The following is a 22,285-nucleotide window of genomic DNA, read 5'->3' as shown; positions in this document are numbered from 1 at the left end:
CAAGACAATGAAGTGGTACAGAAAGCTGTTTCTACACTTCTTGGACATTGCTGCCACCAATGCCTATATTGTACACAGAGAGCTTTATGGCACCATGAGCCACAAGGAGTTTATGGAGGAACTAATTACAGAGCTCTGTGATGTGTCACAGAAAATGACACCAAACCGGACTAGTGTTGGCCATGTGCCAATTCCAGGAGCTGAGCAGGCCTCAGATGCCACTGCTGGTTGCCGGATCTGTATGCTTTGTAAAGCAAAGCATGGTAAGAGGCAGGACACTCCTTGGAAATGCCAGGCATGTGCTGTTCACCTGTGTGTTCAGCTGAAAAGGAACTGTTTCCTGGAGTGGCACAAAGATGTGTAGTTTATTTCTGTGTGAGAGACACCTTCAGACCTTTTTTTGTATCTTGCACTGTTTTACCCTGATGGTCTGTTTTGCAGAGCTTTTTACCCTGATTGTCTGTTTTGCACAGCTTTTTACCCTGATTGTCTGTTTTGCAGTTTTGCTCTAAATAAATGGAAATGTCTTTTGTCCTCACACTATTGTTCTCTCTAAGAACCCTAACATTGTACTGCACATAGGACAAATGGTGATATGTTATTACCAAGCCAGTGGCATGCCTTTTAGGGTGCATTAACACCTTGGCAGTTGTTCCCAAACAGGGAGCATTTAACTGCAAAGATCGGTTTGTTTGGGCATATGTGAACACAGCAATCGAACTCGGATGCGTAATAATAATGATAATAATGATACTGCGCCGATTTGAATGGCAGCAAGTTCGATTAGCTCCGTGTGTTTTTGTAGGTTTTTTTTTTGTATGTTCTGTCTTACAGTGTGCACTAGCTCAAGTAGAGTAGTGTACACTAGGGAAGAACTGTTGGTCCTGTGGAAGATTGGACATAGGGAAAAACACCCAGTTCCGACTATGCTGTGGAGACCGTTTCGTGGATGTAGAGCCGGGGCTAAGCTAAAGGCTAAGAGGAACAATAGAAGTGCCAACTGCCCTCTGTGCTCATGGGGAATGTTAACCCGCTGTATAACAAGTGTGACGAGCTGGAGGCACTTGTGAGGAACCAACGGCTGTACAGGGAGTGCAGTTTGATATGTCTTCCTGAGTCCTGGTTGAAAGACAACATACTGGACTTCACTGGCTTTACAGCTGTACAAGTGGACAGAGACCTAAGGACGAGCGGAAGGATGAAAGGTGGGGGAGTTATCCTATTTTTTAACCAGAAATGCGTTAACTGCTGAAATGTGACTGTGAAAGAGAGGCTCTGTTGTCCAGGCATTGAATTGGTCTCAGTTGGTTTCCGCCCATACTACACGCCAAGGGAGATTCTATACACAGTCGCCATTGTTGTTTCCATCCCACCAAAGACGGCGGCACCTGCAACGGCATGTGACGTCATCCAGACTGAGCATCCTGTTGCATTCATTGCAATGACGGGACAGTATGTGGACTGTCCAACACGTGGAGAAAGACACATGGAGAGGAGAGGCGAGCTAAGATGGAGTACATGAAAAAGCTGGAAAACAGCTGGAGAACAATAATACCAGGGGGGTGTGGAGGGGGGTAAGGACCATCACTGGCTAAAAACTGAAGAACTCTGTCTTTGGAAGGTGATGTGGATAGAGCCAGTACCTTCAACCAGTATTACATCAGCTTTGACAATGTGGCTGCTTCCACCTATATCTCTACAGCTACTCCCTCCACCACTATTATCTCTATGCTGGACAGAAGGGGGAGTACAGGGACCTAGTGGAGGCCGTCACTGACTGGAGCAAAAAGAATTATCTTCTCCTGAACGCAACCAAGCCAACGGATATGGTGGTGGATTTTAGGAGATCAAAAGCGCCATACCAGTCAGTCTGCATCGATGGACAAGAGATAGACTGTGCAGACCTTCAACTACCCGGGGGTAGTACTGGACGAAAAACGAGTGGTCTGCCAATGTGGATGCAGTTGTAGTGAACCAAAGGCAGGAGGATATGGTCACATTCCTGAGTGAGGCAGGAGTGAAATCCTCTGACAATTTATGACTATAATACTCTGTGACCCACTAAGATAAACAACTGGGGATGGTACAAGTACTGCAATATCAAGACTCCCTTTTGACGAAGAGCAGGCCAATGGCCCTCACAAAGAGAACCCCTCTTAACGAACAGACTCCCCCTGCTCACCTCCTGCCATAAATACCTTAAAACTATACAATGACTTATGAACTGGTCTTCATATCCTGTCCTTATTTCTGCTTTGGTTGATAAACATGTAACCTGTGTGAGCAGACCTACAGAGCATCATTGTCAGACTATGGTGTGATATAGAAGCTGTGCTACTGTTTCTTATTCCCGTTTGTAGTTAATCTCTATATAACTATGAAGTTTTATTGATTTTCATTTATGTTTTTGCTGAACTATTCTGACTGATTCTGATTAGTTATTACATTTGTCATGTGTTTAAACTTTGCTGGGTGGAAAAAGAAATTATGTTCCCATTTTAGGAAACAGTCTTAAAACTTACAACACTTAAAGAATAGGATAATCTCTTGATTCAGAGAGACTGCCCATCACAGTCAGGAGACTGAACCAAATACGGAGCACTTCCTGGACCAATCACATCGTATTATGCACAATGAAGGATGAACCAGATGGTTTCCCTCGCCCAGCGCGGCAAGACACAAAAACACAATACAGACAGACACAACCCAACTGAGAAAAAAGAGAAGAAAATGAACAACAAAAGAACTGGAACTTGAAACAGACTTGAGAATGAACACTTGGAACTGAACTCTGGGGAACTGAACACCCCGACGAGAACAGAAATGGACAAAGTTCCAGACAGTTTCAGAGAAGGTTAAGAGATGTCCAGGCCCTCAAGATCCTCTTGCTCTGAGGAGAAAGACTCTCAGAAAGAGAGCTACAAGAGAACCATGACGTAGAGACAGTTTTACTGCCCAGCAGAGGGGGAACAAAGACATTCTCCTTGCTTGTGGCTATCCTCTAGCTGACCATCTCACGTCAACCAATTCCATGAGATGACCCTGCAGAGGCCAGAAGAAGAGTGAGAAAAGGCAACGAACGGAACCAGGCCCAAAGCCCAAGACTCCGGGGAACGTCTACTCTCTCCCACTCCTGCCGGCACCCTACACAGACAAATGGACCAAGCCTCAGTAAACCCGAGGACAAGCAAGTAACCTGTGGCTGTGCTGGTTGTCTCACATTAATCTCAGTTGGTCTCCATTATTACTAGAGCTTCCTCCTAAACTATGTTTAGACCTCAGACTCAAACACAGAACATAAATTAATCTCAAGATTTCTTTTGCACCACTGCAAACAACCTGCTGTTAGACTGTTATGTTTTATTTAATACTGCTAATTTCTCTGACCAGTTCTCCCTCCTGTGTAAATATTGTAAATAGCTGAATAAATCTGAAAAAGACAACTGTTATTCCTTCAGATTGTAGACTGATATCCTGTATGGTTAATTAATTGACTGGTTTATCCACCAAAAATGTCATGGCAAGTACACTGTTCAATGCTGTTGTCTTCTGGGGGATTGGCATTACGGAGGGCAGTTAATGAGGGCAATAAACAGCAGCATGGTGGCCGAGTGGTTAGCACTGTTGCCTTACAGCAAGAAGGTCCTGGGTTCGCAACCCGGCCTTTCTGTGTGGAGTTTGCATGTTCTCCCTGTGCTTGTGTGGGTTTACTCCGGGTACTCTGGTTTCCTCCCACAGTCCAAAAACATGCACTTTAGGTTGATTTAAATCACCCATAGGAGTGAGTGTGAGTGTGTGTGGTTGTTTGTCTCCATGTGGCCCTGTGATGGACTGGTGACCTGTCCAGGGTGTACCCCTGCCTTCCACCTGAAAGAGAGCTGGGAGAGGCTCCAGCAGATCCCTGTGACCCTGGTTAAGCGGGTATAGAAAATGGATGGATGTCATTATGGATAGGAACTGTAAGGAGACTGGACAAACTGGTGAAAAAGGCTAGTTCTGTGCTAGGCAGGTGGCTTAGATGCTCTAAGAACTGTTGTGGAGCAGCAGATATAGAGGCGTGCTTGCTATAATGGACAATAATAAAGACCCCCCTACACAACATCCATTTATTTAATCTTGAACACTCTGGGGTTCCACAAGTAAAAATGCCGCCCAAAAGAAATTGCTATACTGTAGACTTCAAAGTGCAGGTAAAATCTGCAGTTAAAACAAAGTTTGGAGTGAGTGTCAGCATTCAGGCACGCTGTTTTATCTCCTCCCTGAAGTCGGTGCAGTTGTTTAAATGGAACAATTCAAGTAGAAAACAAATCATCTCTTTTTATTTAATCCATATGAAAGTAAGGAGCGGCACGTTTTCTCCTGTCTCGCCTCAATATAGCTAATGTGATCCCGCCTTGCACTAAGCACACTGTTCATATGGAAATAATCTGAGGTGAGCCAGGTACCTCTATACATGCCCCTGAGAAATGGCATAAAACGTCAAACTTCATCACAGAATGTACTCACTTTTTCTGTACGTTTGGGTGATGGCACGCTACACGAGTGAAGAAGCGCTTTGTATGTTCCAGACAGCGGCAAAGAGTTTACTTTGTCCTCAGAGGATAAATACGACTCAGATGACGAACGTTTGCGTCTCATTCATATTAATTATTTCACTAACCATGCATAAACGCTGTTTTCTCAAAAACACAATCATGTATAAACTTACTGCTCACATATTATTGTAGCCCAGTTTGTGCTGATTACAGTGTTATCAGACTTTAGCCATTAATATGTTTAAAAGCAGCTGAAAAAAGCACAAATGTCAGGGCATGTCAAACGTGTTAAACGAAGACATTTCAAGCTATCCAGCCATATATTTCTTATTTTTATGAGGCAAGTATTTGCTGAGATTCAGGTTGTCTGTGAAAAGAGTTGACAGAGACAGAAAAGACAGAGCGCACCCTGTCTGCTTTCTTTGTTTAACAAAAGCATTTTGTTATGAGTGTATACAAATAGACCCTTTACAGATTCGAATGATGTATTGCCCTTATCTGTACGATCAAAACTGTATTTTAAGTTCTTTATAGTGTTATCAGGAGAAGATGCCACAAAACACACCGGCGCGTTTGTCGACCCCTGAGGGTTAAGGTTCACATTGTGACAATTGAAAAACAGACTTTTCCATATTCTTTTGTAAAAAATCAGTTGATTATTCAAAAATTAAATTATTTGTTGCAGCCCTAGTGACTGATAGTGACTGACATTGACTGATTTGCTAGCTCAAAAAAGTGTATGTAGTAATGTAGTTAACTTATAATGGTGTCTATAAAGGGTCTGGTGTCCTGAACCTGTAGACTTACAGTATATGCTAACTGTTCATAATGCATTAATGTTGATCCTTAGAATCAGTCAGTGCCCAAAATGTAGCTGTATACTGTGCCCACTTGGTCTCCATAGTCTTAATTTGTTTCTCTTTTTACTGCAGAGTAAGCTGTAGCAAATAGTGGAGCTTATTGTTATAAATGTCCTGCCAAGTATTGTTCACACATGGCTTACACTAAATGCAATGGGCTGCATTAGGCATTTGAGAGCTTAAATCAATTGTTGCATGGAAACAATTATTGTGCTAGTTTAGCTACAACATAGCAACAACTTAAGCCAAAAAAGTGCCTGGATTTCACTTGACTAATCCTGGAATGACAGTATAAAAGGTCTGCAATGTGAAACTAGCTGAGGGTCTGGAAGTTTATTCTGGCTCATCCCTAGTGTGTCTTTCTCTTCCATTGTGGAAAGGCTGTGCTTTCACTGGGTTTCTGATTACCAAAAAAGGGGCATGTTTGTGGTCTCTCGTTACACAGTTAGCTTTAAGGTCCGTAGGCTATAAATAGTGCAGTTGTCGGCTCTCGTGTGAGCAGCAGCCTCTGCTCACAGTCTTTTTAGAGCAAGGAAATGGAGCTCTGCATATACAGTGTGTTCCATTGATTCAACTTAATGTTAACTGAGGTAAGGTTGAGGTAAGCAGTCTCTGTGCAGTGAGGTTTCTTATGGAAAAAATTGCCATATTTGCTACACTCAATAACCCAACAATTGCATCACATTACCTGCACCTAAGTATATCTGAATCTCAGCGAGGTGTTGGTATGTGCACACTATTCTGCAGACGGCATAGCTATACCTGAAACATTCATCTTAATTATTTAGAGACTGAGCCCAAAAACCCATGGCAATGAAACATGCAATTGATTTAGCTTACACTTAAAAAATAACTCAATTGAGTGTTGAACTGTCACTTTGAACTGTCACTTTGAACTGTCACTTTGCATACTGTCAATTACAGAATGCATTTAAAATCACATGTTCAAATTGCATATTGAATTGCCCATTGCAAAATTAATTGCAAATTGAATAAAGGGGCCAAATATTTCTATCCTTCAAAAATTCAAAACTTTCCTTCTTGGTAACGTAAGCAATAAGGACGTTACGTTACGCTGTGATCTGTGTTTCACTGCAGTTTTATCACAGAGGTCTACAGAGAGTATATTGGAGTTCATGGCTTGGTTTTCTCAGTTTGTCAACTGTCCTACCAGAGAAGATGAAACATTCGATCTGCTGTATGCAAACATCAAGCAGGCCTACATTGCTACTGCCTTTACCACTTGCTGCTTGAATGCACAGATTGGAACGTACTGTTGGGAACAACATGGACACTGACAGACAGTTTGACTGTTTCACGGATTAGATCAACCTCTGTAGAGACGCTGTTATAACTATGTCTGTGCCCTGTTTCCCTAATAACACACCCTGGACGACTAGGAGGCATTTAGAGATGGAGACAAAGAAAGGCTCAAATTCTCTGTGTGTCTACAGATACTGGAGAACCATATTTCTGTGCATATTTGATAAAAAATCAATTTTGCATAATATGTCCCCTTTAAGACTTTAATTCTGACTCTTGTCACATTCAGAAATATTCCGATGATACTCCTATATTTGTGTGTATCGGAATGGAGAAAAAAAGGAGACTTCATTGACTTAAGTCAAAAACTGCCTCCTACTGAACGCCTCTAGAAAATGGTAGTGGAAGTTCTAGACCTCCTCCGTATCCAATTAACATCTGTGGTGCAGACATTAAAGTGGCGTCAGCCTACAAATATCTATGTGTAAACCTGGATAATAAGTTGGACTAAGGCGGCTTAGGTCCTTAGACGTCTGCAGGAAAATGCTGCACCTCTTTTTACCAAACTATGGTAGCAAGTGTGATGTTTTATCCTGAGGTCTGCTGGGGAGGCAGCATAAAGCAGAAGGATGCAAGGCAGCTGGACAAACTGGTGCAAAAACCTGGTTCAGTGACTGGAATGAGGCTGGACTCACTAGAGGCTGTGGTGGAGAGATACAGACAGAAAAAGGTAGATGTCATTCTGGAATACACTGATCATCCCCTTCACAACATCCTTCCATCAATTCAGCTTGCCACAGATGGACTCCAGTCAAGTTCTCAAGAAAAATGATAGGAAGCTGGATGCAAATGTCTGCAACCGGGAGTGCCAAGTAAAGGGGTCTGAAGGACGAAAGGTGAAATAGAGCAAAAGTACAAAAAATAAAGTGGTCTTGTAAGGACGTTATACCATGTGACATTTTTAAGTAAACAAAGACTCTTAAGTGTACAATATTTGTACTTTGGATTCTAATATGAGATGTTTGGTTACTAAATCATGTCCATGTTTACGGTGAGAATGCTAGGCCTTTATGTTTAATGGGTCAAATATGTTGATTGAAAAAAAATATTTGTCAAGGCCAAGTACAGGTGAAATGCTATATAGTAAACTATGATGAAACCTCAAATGAAAATTTCTGAACTGCTGTGATGTGAAAGATTGAAACTATATTTTAAAAGTTTTGAGTAATTGTTTTTTTTGGCTAGGACAAGTGGCATATGGTATTTTGTAGCCCTCGTAATGCCTTATATTTGCAGCTAAACTCTGTAATTCAGGAGTCATTGAGAAATATGGTGATGCAAACTAGAAAGATACAATCATGGCAACATTTCCACATCTTTATTCTTTATCATTAGCTTGATTGTTTTTTTAATGACTTAGTGTCATCATACCTTTCTAATGCTGCGCTGCACTTTGAGACTTCAGAGTTCATCTGGGGAAAGATTCTTACTCATCATGAGTTAGAGCAACAAGTTCTTAGATATATAATGAATGACTGAATGAGCATCAGTGAAATTTAATGAGCTTCTTTCTGTACCCAGTTGCTAAGCAACCTGCACTGTTCTGTCTGAATTCACGGTGTCCCAAGGGAAACATCATGTCATTGGTCTGGAGAGCAGAGGAATGATAGCAGGAGATGCAGAGCCATTGGGCTTTAATCGTAGTGTTTTTGCTTTTTTTTTTTCTTGCATGCTGCTCTGTTTGCAACAACACCTGTGTATGGATTAAAGGAAATGTTTTGGTGTGATTACTTGAAGAGAGTTAATGACCTCTTTCTTGGCAGTCTGCAGAGGAATCCTCTACTGTTACATGTGGTCAGGGCGGGACCCGTTATGTAAGCCTGCTGGGCTAATCTAACAGCCATTCTACTGCTGGAGAGTTCGTGAAGGGGCCTCTTTTGTTCAGATACCATTAACCAATCAGTGGTGTAGTAGAGTGAAAAGGGGAGTAAATTAAACCAACTGCTATAGGTTTCTACTTCTGAAAACTACTTGTTCAGTGTCTGGTCTTGGAAGTGATCAGGAGAGAAGCACAAAGAGGAGAGGAAGGGTTCAGCATCAGTCAGTATTCACTCCATCCCTCAGTCAATTTTCTGCTGTGAGTCATAGAGGTGGATGGGAGAAGAGAGAAATATGCAGGCATGAGAGCTGTTGCTATAAAACCCACAGCATGAGGGAAATCAAGCATTTCTTTTTCCTTTCTGTACAAATCCCAAGAGGGATGTTTTTCCGTCAGCGTCTTGTTGTTCTAGCTCCAATGCACACACAAAACACACATTGTTTTTCTTTATAACAATGGACAACAAATGGGCTTCTGAGTCTAGGTTGGTAACTACAAGGAAGCAGAAAATAAACTAGGGCTGCTTTCATAAGGATCAGTATATGTTTACCAAGGCACTACTAGAGGATTTCTTAGAATAGCTGCATAAAGATAAAGATCAGGACAGGGAAATTAGTTTTAACCTATGCCCCCCATTGGAACAATACACCACCCGATGGATGTCAAAGCTTCAACTTTGAAAGAAGAAACAATAATATTTATGTGAAAAATGTCAGGATCAGCCCTCGATCCTAATTGCATGCCTTGGAGGCAGTATAAAAATGCTCCGGATGTGTTGTGTTGTGCTTTTTATTGCTAGCTCTAACAGAAGGACAGTATGGATCTTCATTCCTAAGGTGAAAGACTGTTTTCATGTAGGACATTTAGGAGGTTGGCTGTAGGGGGTTGTTGGTATTTCTTCCTGTTTAACGCTGTAAGACCCAAATATAGAAAAAAATGAGCAAGAAATAGGCTAAAAATAGGCAGTGAAAATCATGGTCAACACTTCATACATTTCCAGTAAGTGGCTGGCAGAATGAGTGACGTGGGCAAAGAAGGTACACTTGTAGTCTGAACTCATGATACTTTAAACGGATGTGTCATGTGTCACTTGAAGTGATTGTCAGTTCAAACCTTACGTAGCTCAAAGGCTTTCTATTTTTGCTGAAAAACATCTTCAAACCAACAAAGCAAGTAACATTTGGTGACTTCCATGATATGTAGCAATTCTGAACCTTGAACCAAAGCACTACAGCACCTTACTGATTTGAAGAGTTTCAGTTTCTTATGTGTTTGCACTTAAAGTCCTATATGCTTGTGTGTTATTATTAAAGCCGTTAAAATACTTTAGCTTAGAAATGCTTGAAGTAAACGTTGCTGTTCACTACACAGTAAGATAACCAATACAGCGGGTAATGTGATAGGATTGGAGAATGATATTCATTAAATTGTGCTATTTTTTTCCTCACATTATTTGTTGGTACCAGGTAGAAATATTGTCATACTTAGTGATCTTTCTTTTTTGAGTCCTCTTTCTAGTACATTGCCATATTTGACTGTGATTCTCTCTCCTCACTACAATAATGTGCATCATTTAACTGCAGAAGTATAAAAAAATAACTAAATGAAAGACCTTCTTGAAGCACCAGTGATGTTTGAAGCTTTGGATCTAAGCTGTCGTGGTTTTCTTCCTTTGGTGCAAGCTTCAGTACGATGTATTGAAACATTAACACATTTAACTACATAGTTAGCAATTAATAAGTTGATGTTTTCTATCAAAATATTGTGTATGACTTAAGGTGTTAGGTTCACTAAACGTCTCTACGGGTGAAGTCATTTCTAAAGTCATCATCCTTTTTGTTTCTGTTTTGTTTTATGTTTGGTTTAGTTCTGTTTTGTTTAGATTATATCGCTGGTGCTTTCTTATATAATACTTGTAATATGAGTTGTGTATATACTGACAAGCATCATGGCTACCCTGACTAGTTTGACCCCCAGTTAAAGCAGGCTCAATCTAGGTGATGATAGTAGGCTACCCTTCTGCTCCTGCTTTAAGTTTATCACCACTAGAGTTTTAATTATAGGCTACCCTCACATTGTCATCTGTGCCTGTTGTTTCTGCAGCTCTCAGAAGCTTTTACTTAAAATTTCTCTATCTTATTTTTTGTGATGTGCAGATTTTCTGTCACCATGTTAACTGAATACAAGCAACATTGTTGATGGAATTCATTTTATGTTCTGTGTTTGGCATGCACACAAAGTTGCCAGTCACCCCTGGCTATCTCCTAAATCTGGTTGCGAAGTTGGCACAACATGCTTATTTCTTCAACATCTTTGACTATAGTTGGATGCAGCATATTGTAGGAAGGAAGTATGTTGGTGTGTCATTTATTTTCCTCTGACATACTACATGTCTTTGATGGTAATGCATCAAACATGGCAGTTGTTTGCAAAGAGACTGGCTTTTATATCTTGCCAGCAGATCTATCTATGAGAAAAAAGGAAATCACTTTCATTTTTAAAGTTGCCTGTTAAATTTATATGTCTTCAGTGTAACAGAGCTTTTTCAGCTGTCACCATAAGGACAAGAACATTTATCAAATTGTAGATAATAATATTTAATGTGCCTAACATATCATGGCCATACACTGCAGAATATATCCTTGATAAAAATGAATCAGCAGTACTGTGGCACAGATTCAGTTAAAGCGTGATAAGTGGCAGTGATGAAGGATGAAGCGAGGACCCAAATGTGGGACAACAGTTTTTATTCACCTGGACTCACCAGGCTCAGGCAAAACAAATTAACTCCACCACTCGGCATCTAACAGGCAGGTACAGGTGTTTCGCCACTTGACGTCAAAACAGGCATGAACAAGCAAACAGGTAAAATTTGTCACTCGGCGTCTGAACAGACAAACACACTAGAACAAACTAACTAAACAACCTAAAACTAATCCTCCAGCAAGGAACAAAAGAACTGAGGGGGTACGTATACCCTATGAGCACAAAACTTAAACACAGGTGAATCTAATAAACTAATGAGACATAAAGTTACCGATAACTAAATTAGGCACGCAGGAAAATCGAGAACCAAAATAGAAGTCCATCACCGGATGTCCAAAAACAAACTGGTTGAATTTTTTCTTAGCTCACTCGTCAAAGATGGCTTGTAAACATCTGCTTGTTGCTCAAGTTCAACAGCAGCACAAATTACAGTCTCCAAAATGATCATGTCGTTGAATCTCCAGCTCTCTAAAACCATTTTAAACTGAACATTGTCACCTTAATGAAGTAGGGTTTATTGTTGGACTGTTGTGTTAGATTCTTAGTTTTAGCTTGTTGTACCTTGTAAACTGCTAACTTACAGTATATTAAAGTGTCATTTTCAGTTAAATTAATGCTGATCATGAATGATGGTCGTTTGGCCCAGTCATGAGATGATTTTTTATTAATGAGTGAGTTGTCAGTTGTTGATAACTAAACTGATTGATCCATTCTACTGAAGGTACGTTTTCTTGAGTGTTAATGAATGTGCAGTAGTAGTAGTAGTAGTAGTAGTAGTAGTAGTAGTAGAATTTCTGATCCAGTAAAGTCACTGTAAGCAATTCCTCTGCCCATTTAAGCAGATGCTTCATTTGCCTTTACATCTGTCAGCAATTAGGTGTAATTATTTAAGCCAGCAAGGGTAGCTTCAAAGGGTGAAATCTATCCCACATTGCCTCTCATACTGGGATTGTTTTTTACCACATCATTCTCCTCCTTGTTTGTTCTCCTTTCATCAGGACAGTCTGCACTTTATCTTGTTTCACTCTATGATTTGCTTATTCAGGTTGTCACTGCATGGCCAGTGTGCATCTTATCTTTCCTTTGTGTTACACAGAATTTCATTTAATGCTCTTTTGAACGCAGCAGATGACTGGCCAGTTGACCTTTTGTGTCTTGGGTTATTGTTCTAAATCAGCACTCTGATTTAGTAGCACTGCAACACATACACTATTGGTTTACTTCTTTCTGTGCCCATTAAAGAGCCACTCTGCCTATCCTGCTTACTCATAATGGCTGACAGGCTCTGCTCCTCATGTTTATTTAATCACAGTAAATGTTATAGGTTCTTGGGGCACATGCTGAATCTGTTTGTTTTTTTGTGAAGTCCTGTGTTCTGCTGGCATCTCTCCAAAAGGCCTGATCTTGTTTGGATGCATACTGGAAAACTGTGTGCACATAAGCACATATCAAGACATGGGGATAAGGATCTGCTGAGTTTGGTGCTTAGAGATAAGTTGTAAGATAATTTTGGACAGTATTTGGAGTATGTCCAGCCTGTTAGCCACTATGACCAGCCAAGCATTACATTGTCACTCATTTTCCAGGACTGATTACTGTGACCACTACTTTGATTTGACAGTCTTCCTCATGGTAATTTGTTTTATTTGAGGAACTTATTTGAGCAAGTTGTTGTATTTCTCTCAGGATGCCTGATGAGACTGAAAGATACAAATGAAACTGGGTTACTTAGAGCTCCCATTATCCCAGCTCCCTGTGGTCCTGTCTGCACTCCCAGAAAGAAATTTCTTTCTTTATTTATTTTTTCTTTATTTTTCATCTGCACATCAATAGCTTCATTTTGAGCCACCACAGAAAGTAGTGACTGACTGTAGTTTTAGGAAGCAGAGCTGAACAGAAGACTTCCTTCGTTTTTTTCCAGTTTTGCTTTAAGTTTCGTGCTAGGTGTTTACAATCAGTATAGTAAAGTAATGTATGCAGACATTATATTATAAATCTATCCTCTCCAAATAATGCTGTGATGCTCTCACTTCCTCACCCTGCATTATTATAATGGATTTATTGTCAATGGGATTTAGGGAGGTCTCTCTCTTAGTTTAGCATGTTCTTGTGTTAATATAGAGAGGGGACCAGAGAGGTTCTCCCAGGTGGTGTTCTTGTGCTAAGTATAGTTGAAGCTGACACAAAGTCATTATTTTATGTGGTCATAATTGAGACTGCAACTTTTTTATTCTTATTATTGGTGTTAAAGCCTATTTACATAATTTACCAACACAGCCTTCTCTAGAGCATAGCTAAAATACTGAAGGGTTTGTGGAATCACAATATATTGTGCAGTATTTGAAATGCAGAGGGACTCTGGGAAAATCCCGATGGTTTCCATGTCCTCACTGCAAGGTCCTGGATTTCGTAATCATGTATACATATGCGTATGCGAGTGCTTGAGTTATATTCTGCAGCTCAGAAAAAGATGGTTCTTCTCTTAGTTCAGTGTTAAATTACCACATTAACTCTAGTTTCAGTGTTGACCCATGTTGCTAGCTTTGACGGCAGCCTGAAACCATTCACAGTAGAATAAATAACATTAAAATCTACAAACTAAGACATGCCCACATTTACAATAGCTGCAAAGAAAGCTGGAATTCATTTACTAAAATTTACAACTATAGAAATGCGGCCTCAAGGATTGTCCCACCGTCTTGCCTGGTAAGAAAATATGCACCTTTAATTATTTTTAGTTTTCACCACTATTTAATCAGCTCAAATGTGGTCAGAAGTCAGTATGAAAAACTCTATCACCCAACCAAGGCTAATAATACAGTTCTCTTTTCTTTTCAAGCAGCTCCCGGGACTTTTTCCTCTTCTTAACTTGCTGGATGAACCTTCTTGTCTTATTCTTGCAGAAAAGTAGTTCTTACTGAAGTGCTTTGATGCGTGTCTCAGTCCCTTTCTCTGTTGGTTGCTTGAAACTCAAGTTATTCAAGAATAAAAACGGCTCTATACGCTCAGTGCTTTATTTATGTCATACGGTTATTAGGGGTGGGAAAATAATCTTTTTTTTGATGTCTTTAAAATGATTCTGAATCGATGCGAAAAAGTTATTAATGGATTTTAATATTTGATTGAATAAAGTTCGTCACAGACACATTTTACCACTGCTGGACTGCAAACGGCCTATGTTAGGCTCGTATGTTTACATGTATGACCTAAGTGAGAAAATTGCAGAACAGAACAAAAACCATATGAGCGGCGCCTACTTCATGTTGCATTTTACAATCTACTAGCTAAGCAACTTGGCTTGTTTTATTGTTACACAAGAATGTTTTATATTAGAGCTGCTACTTAATTATGTGTAGTTGTTTTGCTGTTTGGTTTTAACAGCAAGTTTTGACTCAGGGTTTTTTGCCCATAACACAAGTTTTTGTTTAGAGAAAGGTCCTTATTTATTTATTTTTATGAATAAGAGCAGCTGTTATTGTTGCAAAGAGAGTCATGTCAAAGTTTGATACAGTGGCACTTACTGGCACTTTTTGAGCGAAGCAGATTGCCACTTTAATAAAAGTAACAGTAAAAAGTTATTAATTGACTCTCATCACTGTTTCCTGCTGATGTTTTAAAATATTTCATATAGATAAAATATGTATAGACACGTTTGATACATTGTTTTGTAATTGAATCGTGAGCCATCAAATCAAATTGTGTAATGCCTGAAGATTCCCACCTGTAATGGTTATCTGAGTTGTTGACTTGCTCACTTATTTTACTGTTACATGCCAGACACATTTGCATTGTGTTTATCCAGATTGTGTTGTGTGTGAAGCTTCAACCATTGGTATATATACTGTAGCTCCATGAACAGATTAGAAGAGTTTATATTGCTTGTTGTTTGTCTTGATGTAAAAACAAGTGTTTAAGGTATTAATTGTTAAAATCCATGAGATTCACAGATTCATTAGTGCTTATTATAGCCATTACTTTTAGTTTTGCTACTGGGTCATCACTTGTGCTTTTATGGTTTGGATTGTTAAATTAAATCTCATAAAATGAAATCCAAAATCTAAGCAAAACTGTGCAGTGAAACAAAGCAAAACATGTTTTAATCTTATTATGGCATACAGTGGTCTTTTTGGCTCCCTTCTTCCACTCCTGGAACAACAGCCCCCACAGTGTAACATGGTATATTAATAGACTGTAAACATTGAAATGCAGATGTTTTTGACTGGTGTTTAAACCTCAGTTTGAACGAAGAGAGTTGGTTCTTAGAAGGCTTAATGAATATTAAAGTAAAAGCAACAAACCATCACAAGAAAAGAGCCAGATCCAGTGACATCTTTGAGTAATCAAATCAACATAGGTACTAACAAATAGTTATGGTCTCAGCACTGTCTTCAGTACAATTCGGCAGTGAATATGAATAATTTTGTGTAGTGTATTTCCAGCCTATGTCAAAAGTAATGTTTTAGGCTGGGCTTCTGGCAAGTCAGTGAACTGTACTCTGAACTAATGTCAGTATAGAGGTACTCCAATTGAAGTGCTTGTCAGACAAATGGATGGGAAAAAAAGAAAATGACTACAAGTTCCAGTGAAAATTGTGAAATCAGTCTTTTTTTGGTGTTTGTTTTTTTTGGATGTTTGTTGCTGACTCGCTTGTTAAAATATTTATTACTGTCATCTGTTACCCAATTCTTGCTTACAAGATGAACATTTCAAAAACATGAGTGATGAGCGAGTCCTTTTAGTATTTGGAAAGTTAATTAACAACCAAAATATACCAAACATATATTTTTAGACCTCTTCACTCAGCTCTATTCTGTCACTGTAGATTACTTCTCTGTATCCATCATCATTTTCTCTATAGTATCAAAAAGTGTAGTTTCAGAAGGTTGAAACTTTTGTTTGTATGTTATATAAGTATGGTAAAGATCTTCATTTCCTTTCAGCTGCTCCCTTCAGGAGTCACCACAGTGAATCATCTGCTCCCATTTAACCCTATCCTCTGTATCCTCCTCACCCACACCAACTATCCTCATGTCCTCCTTCACTACATCCAAGAACCTCCTCTTTGGTCTTCCTCTAGGCCTCCTTCCTGGCAGCTCTAACCTCAGCATCCTTTTACCAATGTATTCACTGTCCCTCCTCTGAACATGTCCAAACCATCTCAATCTGGCTTCCCTGGCTTTTTCTCCAAAACATCTAACATGAGCTGTCCCTCTGATGTCCTCATTCCTGATCCTATCCATCCTTGTCACTCCCAGAGGAGAACCTCAACATCTTCAGCTCTGCTACCTCCAGCTCTGCCTCCTGTCTTATGGTAAAGATACAAAACAAAAAAATAGGGATATCCTAGTACCATCCTCAACAATTGTACTCATTAAAAAGTCATCTAATACTATATCACTTAATGACATTACATTGTCCTCAACCTGGTTGAGAAGGTAGTTAGGTGAAGAAAGGAATTTCAGCAGTTTTGTGAAACGACAAGAAAAGCTGACCTCTCTCTCTCTCTCGCTCTCTGTCTCTATCTGCTCTCTATCTGAAACAGGGAGAGACACACACACACATAGGGCTGAAGACAAGGGTGCATTTTACTTGAGATTGGCATTGCTCAGTATGTGCAACAACATCCTCCAGTAATCGAGAGAGTATGAGCAGTTAATCAAACACCTGTTGAACAAGCAGAACAACCTTCACTCGCTCGCCTGGTCCCTGTTCACCCACTAAACTTGGTCTTGTGATTGTAGTGAAGGAGAAGACAACAGAAAAAAAACTCTAATTTGCTGGAGCGAATGGTTGAGTGAAATGATCTGAATGGGAAGATTCAATTTTGGTGGTATCAGTGAATCTTTACAAGAAATACAGAAATATTTTTTCTAAAGTTAATTTTTTAAAGAATAATAATTAAGGAATTATATTCCAGGCATTTAAAGTGAACATACTGTACCACACAAAATTTGTACATTTCAAGGTTTGATTAGATTTGCCAGTGTTAAATCCAAAGTGTATAGGTCCAAACATAAATTCAGGAATATCTTAAGGTATATACTATACAGTATTGTATAGTATTGAAACCAATATTATGCACCCATTCTATGGCTCTATAACACAAGCCTAAAGTGCTGGACCAATAACTACTATATGAATGTGTCTTTGTTAGCTGGCTTTAAACTGTGAAACCACATTACAAAATAGTTTGGCTGCTCTAATCACCTGTAATCGGTTACATCACCACAAACAGCAGCAGTGAATTAGCCAGCAAATTTGTTACACCCAACACTTAGAGCTTGCTTAACGTTATTTCACACCTACTGAAAATGTGATAATCAGGTCAAGGACTCCCTAAAGAGTGAGAGACAATTCGCTGCTCAACTAGGTAAGATTAAGCTAATATGGGCTGCTGTCCTAGAGTATCCCACAAGGAGACATTGTACTTACTGTGTCAGTCTTTATTAGCATTAATTAGATTTATTGTTTACACATTTACTCTTTGAGATGTGTGTGTGTGTGTGTGAGTGAGAGAGAGAGAGAGAGACAGAGTAGAAGAATACAGCAGTATCATGGGAAGCCAAATTCATTGAACCTCCAGTTTGTTTGACTGTATCTGTCTCTCACTCCCTTAATCTCACTCTGTTCCTGTTTTCTGACACCATCTATCCTTCTCACTTTGCCTATCTGCTGGGAGTCCAGTTTGTGTAACCTAATTCAAATTTGTCAGTAAGACAAGTTGATCGGAGCCTTTGATCAGCCTCTCATGGGCCAGCCTATTTGATGGCTTAAATGCAAACAGACTGAAAAACCAGAGAAGGTGTAGCTTGTTAAATCTGCTGCTGTAGAGGTTACGTTCAGAGTGCTGTGGCACATAGAGAGGGGACCAGAGAGGTTCTCCCAGGGGGTTTTCAAACACAAAACGAGACACAGTAGGGGCCAGCCAGGCCAACCAGGATATATACAAAACATTAAAACCACCTGCCTAATACTGTGTAGCTCCCTTTGTGGTGCCAAACCACTCTTACCCTTCACAAGACTTCTGAAGTTGTCCTTTGGTAACTGGCTCCCAGATGTGAGCTGTAGATCCTTTTGGTTCTGTAAGTTGATCCCATCTCTTCCCAATGAAATGACACACATGCACCTGCTGGCCATCCACATGATGTTAAAGGAAATGTGATTAAACAGACCAGAGCACTTTACTCCATTGCTCTATGGTTGTGTGTGTGTATGTTAGTATGTGTTCTTACTACTACTTGAACATACAGATCTAGCACTATACATGTTTTGAAGACTTAAAAAGCCAGCACATAAATGAAGGTTTAGTTCTGGAGATGTATCACATCAGCTCAGCTGTTATTGAAACCCAACCCCAGAACCATCTCATGGCTGCACTTTGGCCCTTCAGTTTGTCATCTTTATGCACTGACCCATTTTATTTTAGTATTTTTAAACTGTACTTATTTCCTCCTCTCCCTGACTGTGGAAGTAGCAGTATAGACATTTTGTTCCACTTTTATTGTGAGCTCCAAAAAAACATTGTTGATGTTCTGGAGGAGCCTTTTCACAGCTCTACTGTATATGAATTATTAATGAACACCTTTGGGATATTCAGCAGGAAGATGCATGCAGTGCACTACATGTACTTAATGCAGGCAGCGTCTGAAATTAGATGGTTTACAACAACTGATAAATATGAAGACAGCCTCCAGCCAGATTCTGCATACCTATCATTCTGCACAGTGGAGCCAAAAGAAGTAACAGTAGGCCTAACATTTTGGAGTGCATTAGATTTTTGATTGTGGATGTTTGACATTAACACATTCTTTCACATTAGATGTGATACAGATGTGAAAATGTAAAATATAAAAATAGTGAATTAGGATAGCTGCTTTCTAGATTGTAAGTTGTCAGAAGGGTACCTGTATACCCGAACTGCTGTTTAATGGAACAGTGTCATGTGATGTAAGCTAGTGGAGAATGAACAATATTGAACAATTAGTTGCCATTCAGTGTCATCGGTGCTGAAAATAGGAATTTGTCTTTCAGTTTGCTGAGAAGTCAAGACATATTGTGCATAATTTATTCCAGGTGATCAGTTGGTTAGGAGGCTCAGAAGCATGGAAAAGGCTGGGACAGTGGAATTTTCATCAGTACCTCATAACTTTGTCATTAATTCTGTGCACTGACAATGCATGTCGTGTTGCATTATTTGTCGTGGATGAGTGTGGGTGGTAAGCAAACAAGATTAGTTGATGCATGTAGTTATTTTTCTGTGTATGAATAGGGGTCTTTAGAAATGGTTCAGTGAGTCAGTGCCAGTACCACACCCATTACACACATTACACACATTACACACATCCATCTGTAACACTGGTAAAGTGATTCTCTACATCAACAAACTGCTGATTGAGATGTGCTGGATTTTTTTCTCACCATAGGTTTTGTGTGGTTTATGACAAATGCTGGACTGTGGCACAGTTTGTGCCTAGCTTCAGTACTGTTGCACAAATATATACAGACTTTTTTTTTTTTTTCATCAAACTGAAGTGAAAAAATAGAGAGAGATGTCCTAGTGACTGGTGGAAGCAAGATTCAGGTCTTTTACTTTTTTACGTTTCTTATTCTTAAAAAAAGCCTGAATATGAGATTTTACTTTGATAAAAGTATAGAAATATTAGCAATGAAGTGCACTTCAATGTAAAAAATTACTGTACATATTACTATAATAATATAGTTTAGACTATAGTATATAGTAATTATAATATAGGAAAATAAGCTACTAGTCAGGTAGCGCAGCTAAAGGTGAATTAGGAAGCAAAAGACAATACATGGTTAGGTGAGACATGAGGGCCTCACCTACAGCTAACACATCATGCATGTTTAATATTTCTTGGCCTTTGTAGCGCTTGTGTCAAAACCTTGTCTCTCCATCATTCACGTTAAAATATTGCAGAGTACTGACAGGTCATTACCAATGATGGCAGCTTTGCACTTCCCTTTCAACAGCCTGCAGCCACACTCATGGCTGCTTCACCGGCTTAAACGTGTCCCTCAGCTCTCCAGTGGTTCTTTGGTCCACATGGAGCAAAACAGGTCACTCCTTCAAATAACAAATGTGATTTGCTCTGAAACTTTTACTGTGGATAGCTGTGATACATTACACGTCTCTCAATAGCAGATGAGTGGTTCTATTGATCAGCGCCGTCAAACTGTATAACCCTGTCTGTTTGGAAAAGCCCTGCGGTATTGAATTGTAGCATTTTGTATTGGTTTGTTTTCAGAATCCACTTTTCCCTATGAAGAGAAATGCCCCCTGATGTAGTTTTGTTTGTTTGAGGGCAAACTAAATGTAAATGTTTTGATGTTTCTTGGTGTGTTTCTGCTGCTCTGTTTCCATACTCAGAAATGTGCCTTACAAGTAAACACGAGTTCAGTTGAAGTTTCTTCTTATCATGTTTGCCTACTTCAGACTGAGCTTGGAATGTTTTTAGAGATGTACATTGTGATATAACCAGCACATTACTCCATTAATTGTTTTATTAATATTAGATGTGAAACGACCCAAGGCTGTAGAAGATAATCAGACAACCTATTAACACTCTGCTCTTTTGTTGGAACAAGTAGATGGGAACTGAATAAAAATGAGAAATTAGCTCTACCTACAGAGATTTCACAGCCAGAAAATCTTAGGATGGCTGTCTCACAATATTAGTCATCGGTAGTGACGGGAGATCTTAGGATGAGAAGTCATTACCACACTGACAAAAGGAACCTAAAACCTCAGTGTTTTAATTACAAATGAACAATACCAGAAACTCTATAACTGGGAACGCCGTGCAAGGCTGATGTTAAGATGTTAAAACAAATGTTAACATGTGTATGATATGTAATTAGCAATAAACACGTGCAGCTGAGGCTAATGTGACAGAAATAATCATCACACAGGTAATTGGTCATAAAGCACTGGGCATACAAATTTAAACTGATGATGGTGCTAAGGTATTAAAATATGCCGTATTGAGACCATGTGTATGTTTCCAATTTCATGACAACTCAGTGGATTCCAAGACATTTGGCTCAAACCCTTAAATGTTATGGTGGGGCTGGGGAAATGTAATGTTAAATCATTATGATATTGGATGACATCTGAGAGCCATGAATGTGCATACAAATTTGTTTGACTGATCAACTCTACATGTTACTCTATGTTACTGAACAAATTAAAGCTTCAACATGCTAGTGGGGTCAAGAATCACAAAATTCTTTATGGTTAATATTGTGGAGACCTGAATGTTTGTACAAAATTCTGCTGCAGTCCCTCCAGACATTTTTAAAAAGTGGTGGAACTGGATCAAAATAGATCTGAGTTGTTAGAAAACAATTACTCTGCTGTTTTGTGGATAAAAATGTTGCAGTATTACATTGGATTTCTGTATTCAGAGCAAATTAACTCAAGTCACTGTCCTCTGCTTTTTTAGCTTTTTCAGCTGTGGAATTGAAATTTATTGAAACATTGATTTGACTGTTGATGTTCCAATTGAATAATGAATCATCGAATGCCAGCTGTGTAGCTGATACAGTATATGCTGTAGAACACAGTTCAAGGAATAAGATGTAATTTTGGTTCTAATATGAGCTTTGTTTGTTGCTGTTTCCTTTGTAGAAGAACATGACACTGAAACCCCAGGAGGGCAGAGACAACCAGGCAGGACCCCTGCACAAGAAAAAGCCTGCCAGGGTCCCCAATGGTCTGAGCCTGGAGCCGTACATGAACAATCATCACCACCTCCAGCCTTCAGATCAAGAGAACAACCCCCGCCTGGCACAGGTACAAGGAAAGCGGAAGAAGAAATACCAGAACAAGAAACACTCAATGGTGAGTTTAAGCTGGTTTATCTTACTATTACATGTTATGAGTTGTGATTTGATATATGTGGATACCTCTTTTTAGACATCATGCCATTTCACCATACAGTACATATAGTAAGTGGAGAGGA

General features: G+C 39.4%; 1 protein-coding gene across 13 annotated transcripts in view; it reads left to right on the top strand.

Moving 5' to 3' along the window:
• The window catches only part of auts2a (activator of transcription and developmental regulator AUTS2 a), a 310,505-nt gene that overhangs the window by 63,265 nt on the left and 224,955 nt on the right, over positions 1-22,285 (top strand). For all 13 annotated transcript variants that reach the window (XM_026328456.1, XM_026328455.1, XM_026328454.1 and 10 more), the window contains one exon: positions 21,952-22,164. In XM_026328456.1, coding sequence (XP_026184241.1) covers positions 21,952-22,164 — 213 coding nt within the window. The remainder of the gene's footprint in view (positions 1-21,951; positions 22,165-22,285) is intronic.

This window comes from Mastacembelus armatus, chromosome 14 (assembly GCF_900324485.2).
Source record: "Mastacembelus armatus chromosome 14, fMasArm1.2, whole genome shotgun sequence".
Taxonomy (NCBI): Eukaryota; Metazoa; Chordata; class Actinopteri; order Synbranchiformes; family Mastacembelidae; genus Mastacembelus; species Mastacembelus armatus.
This window is presented reverse-complemented; position numbering and strand designations above follow the sequence as displayed.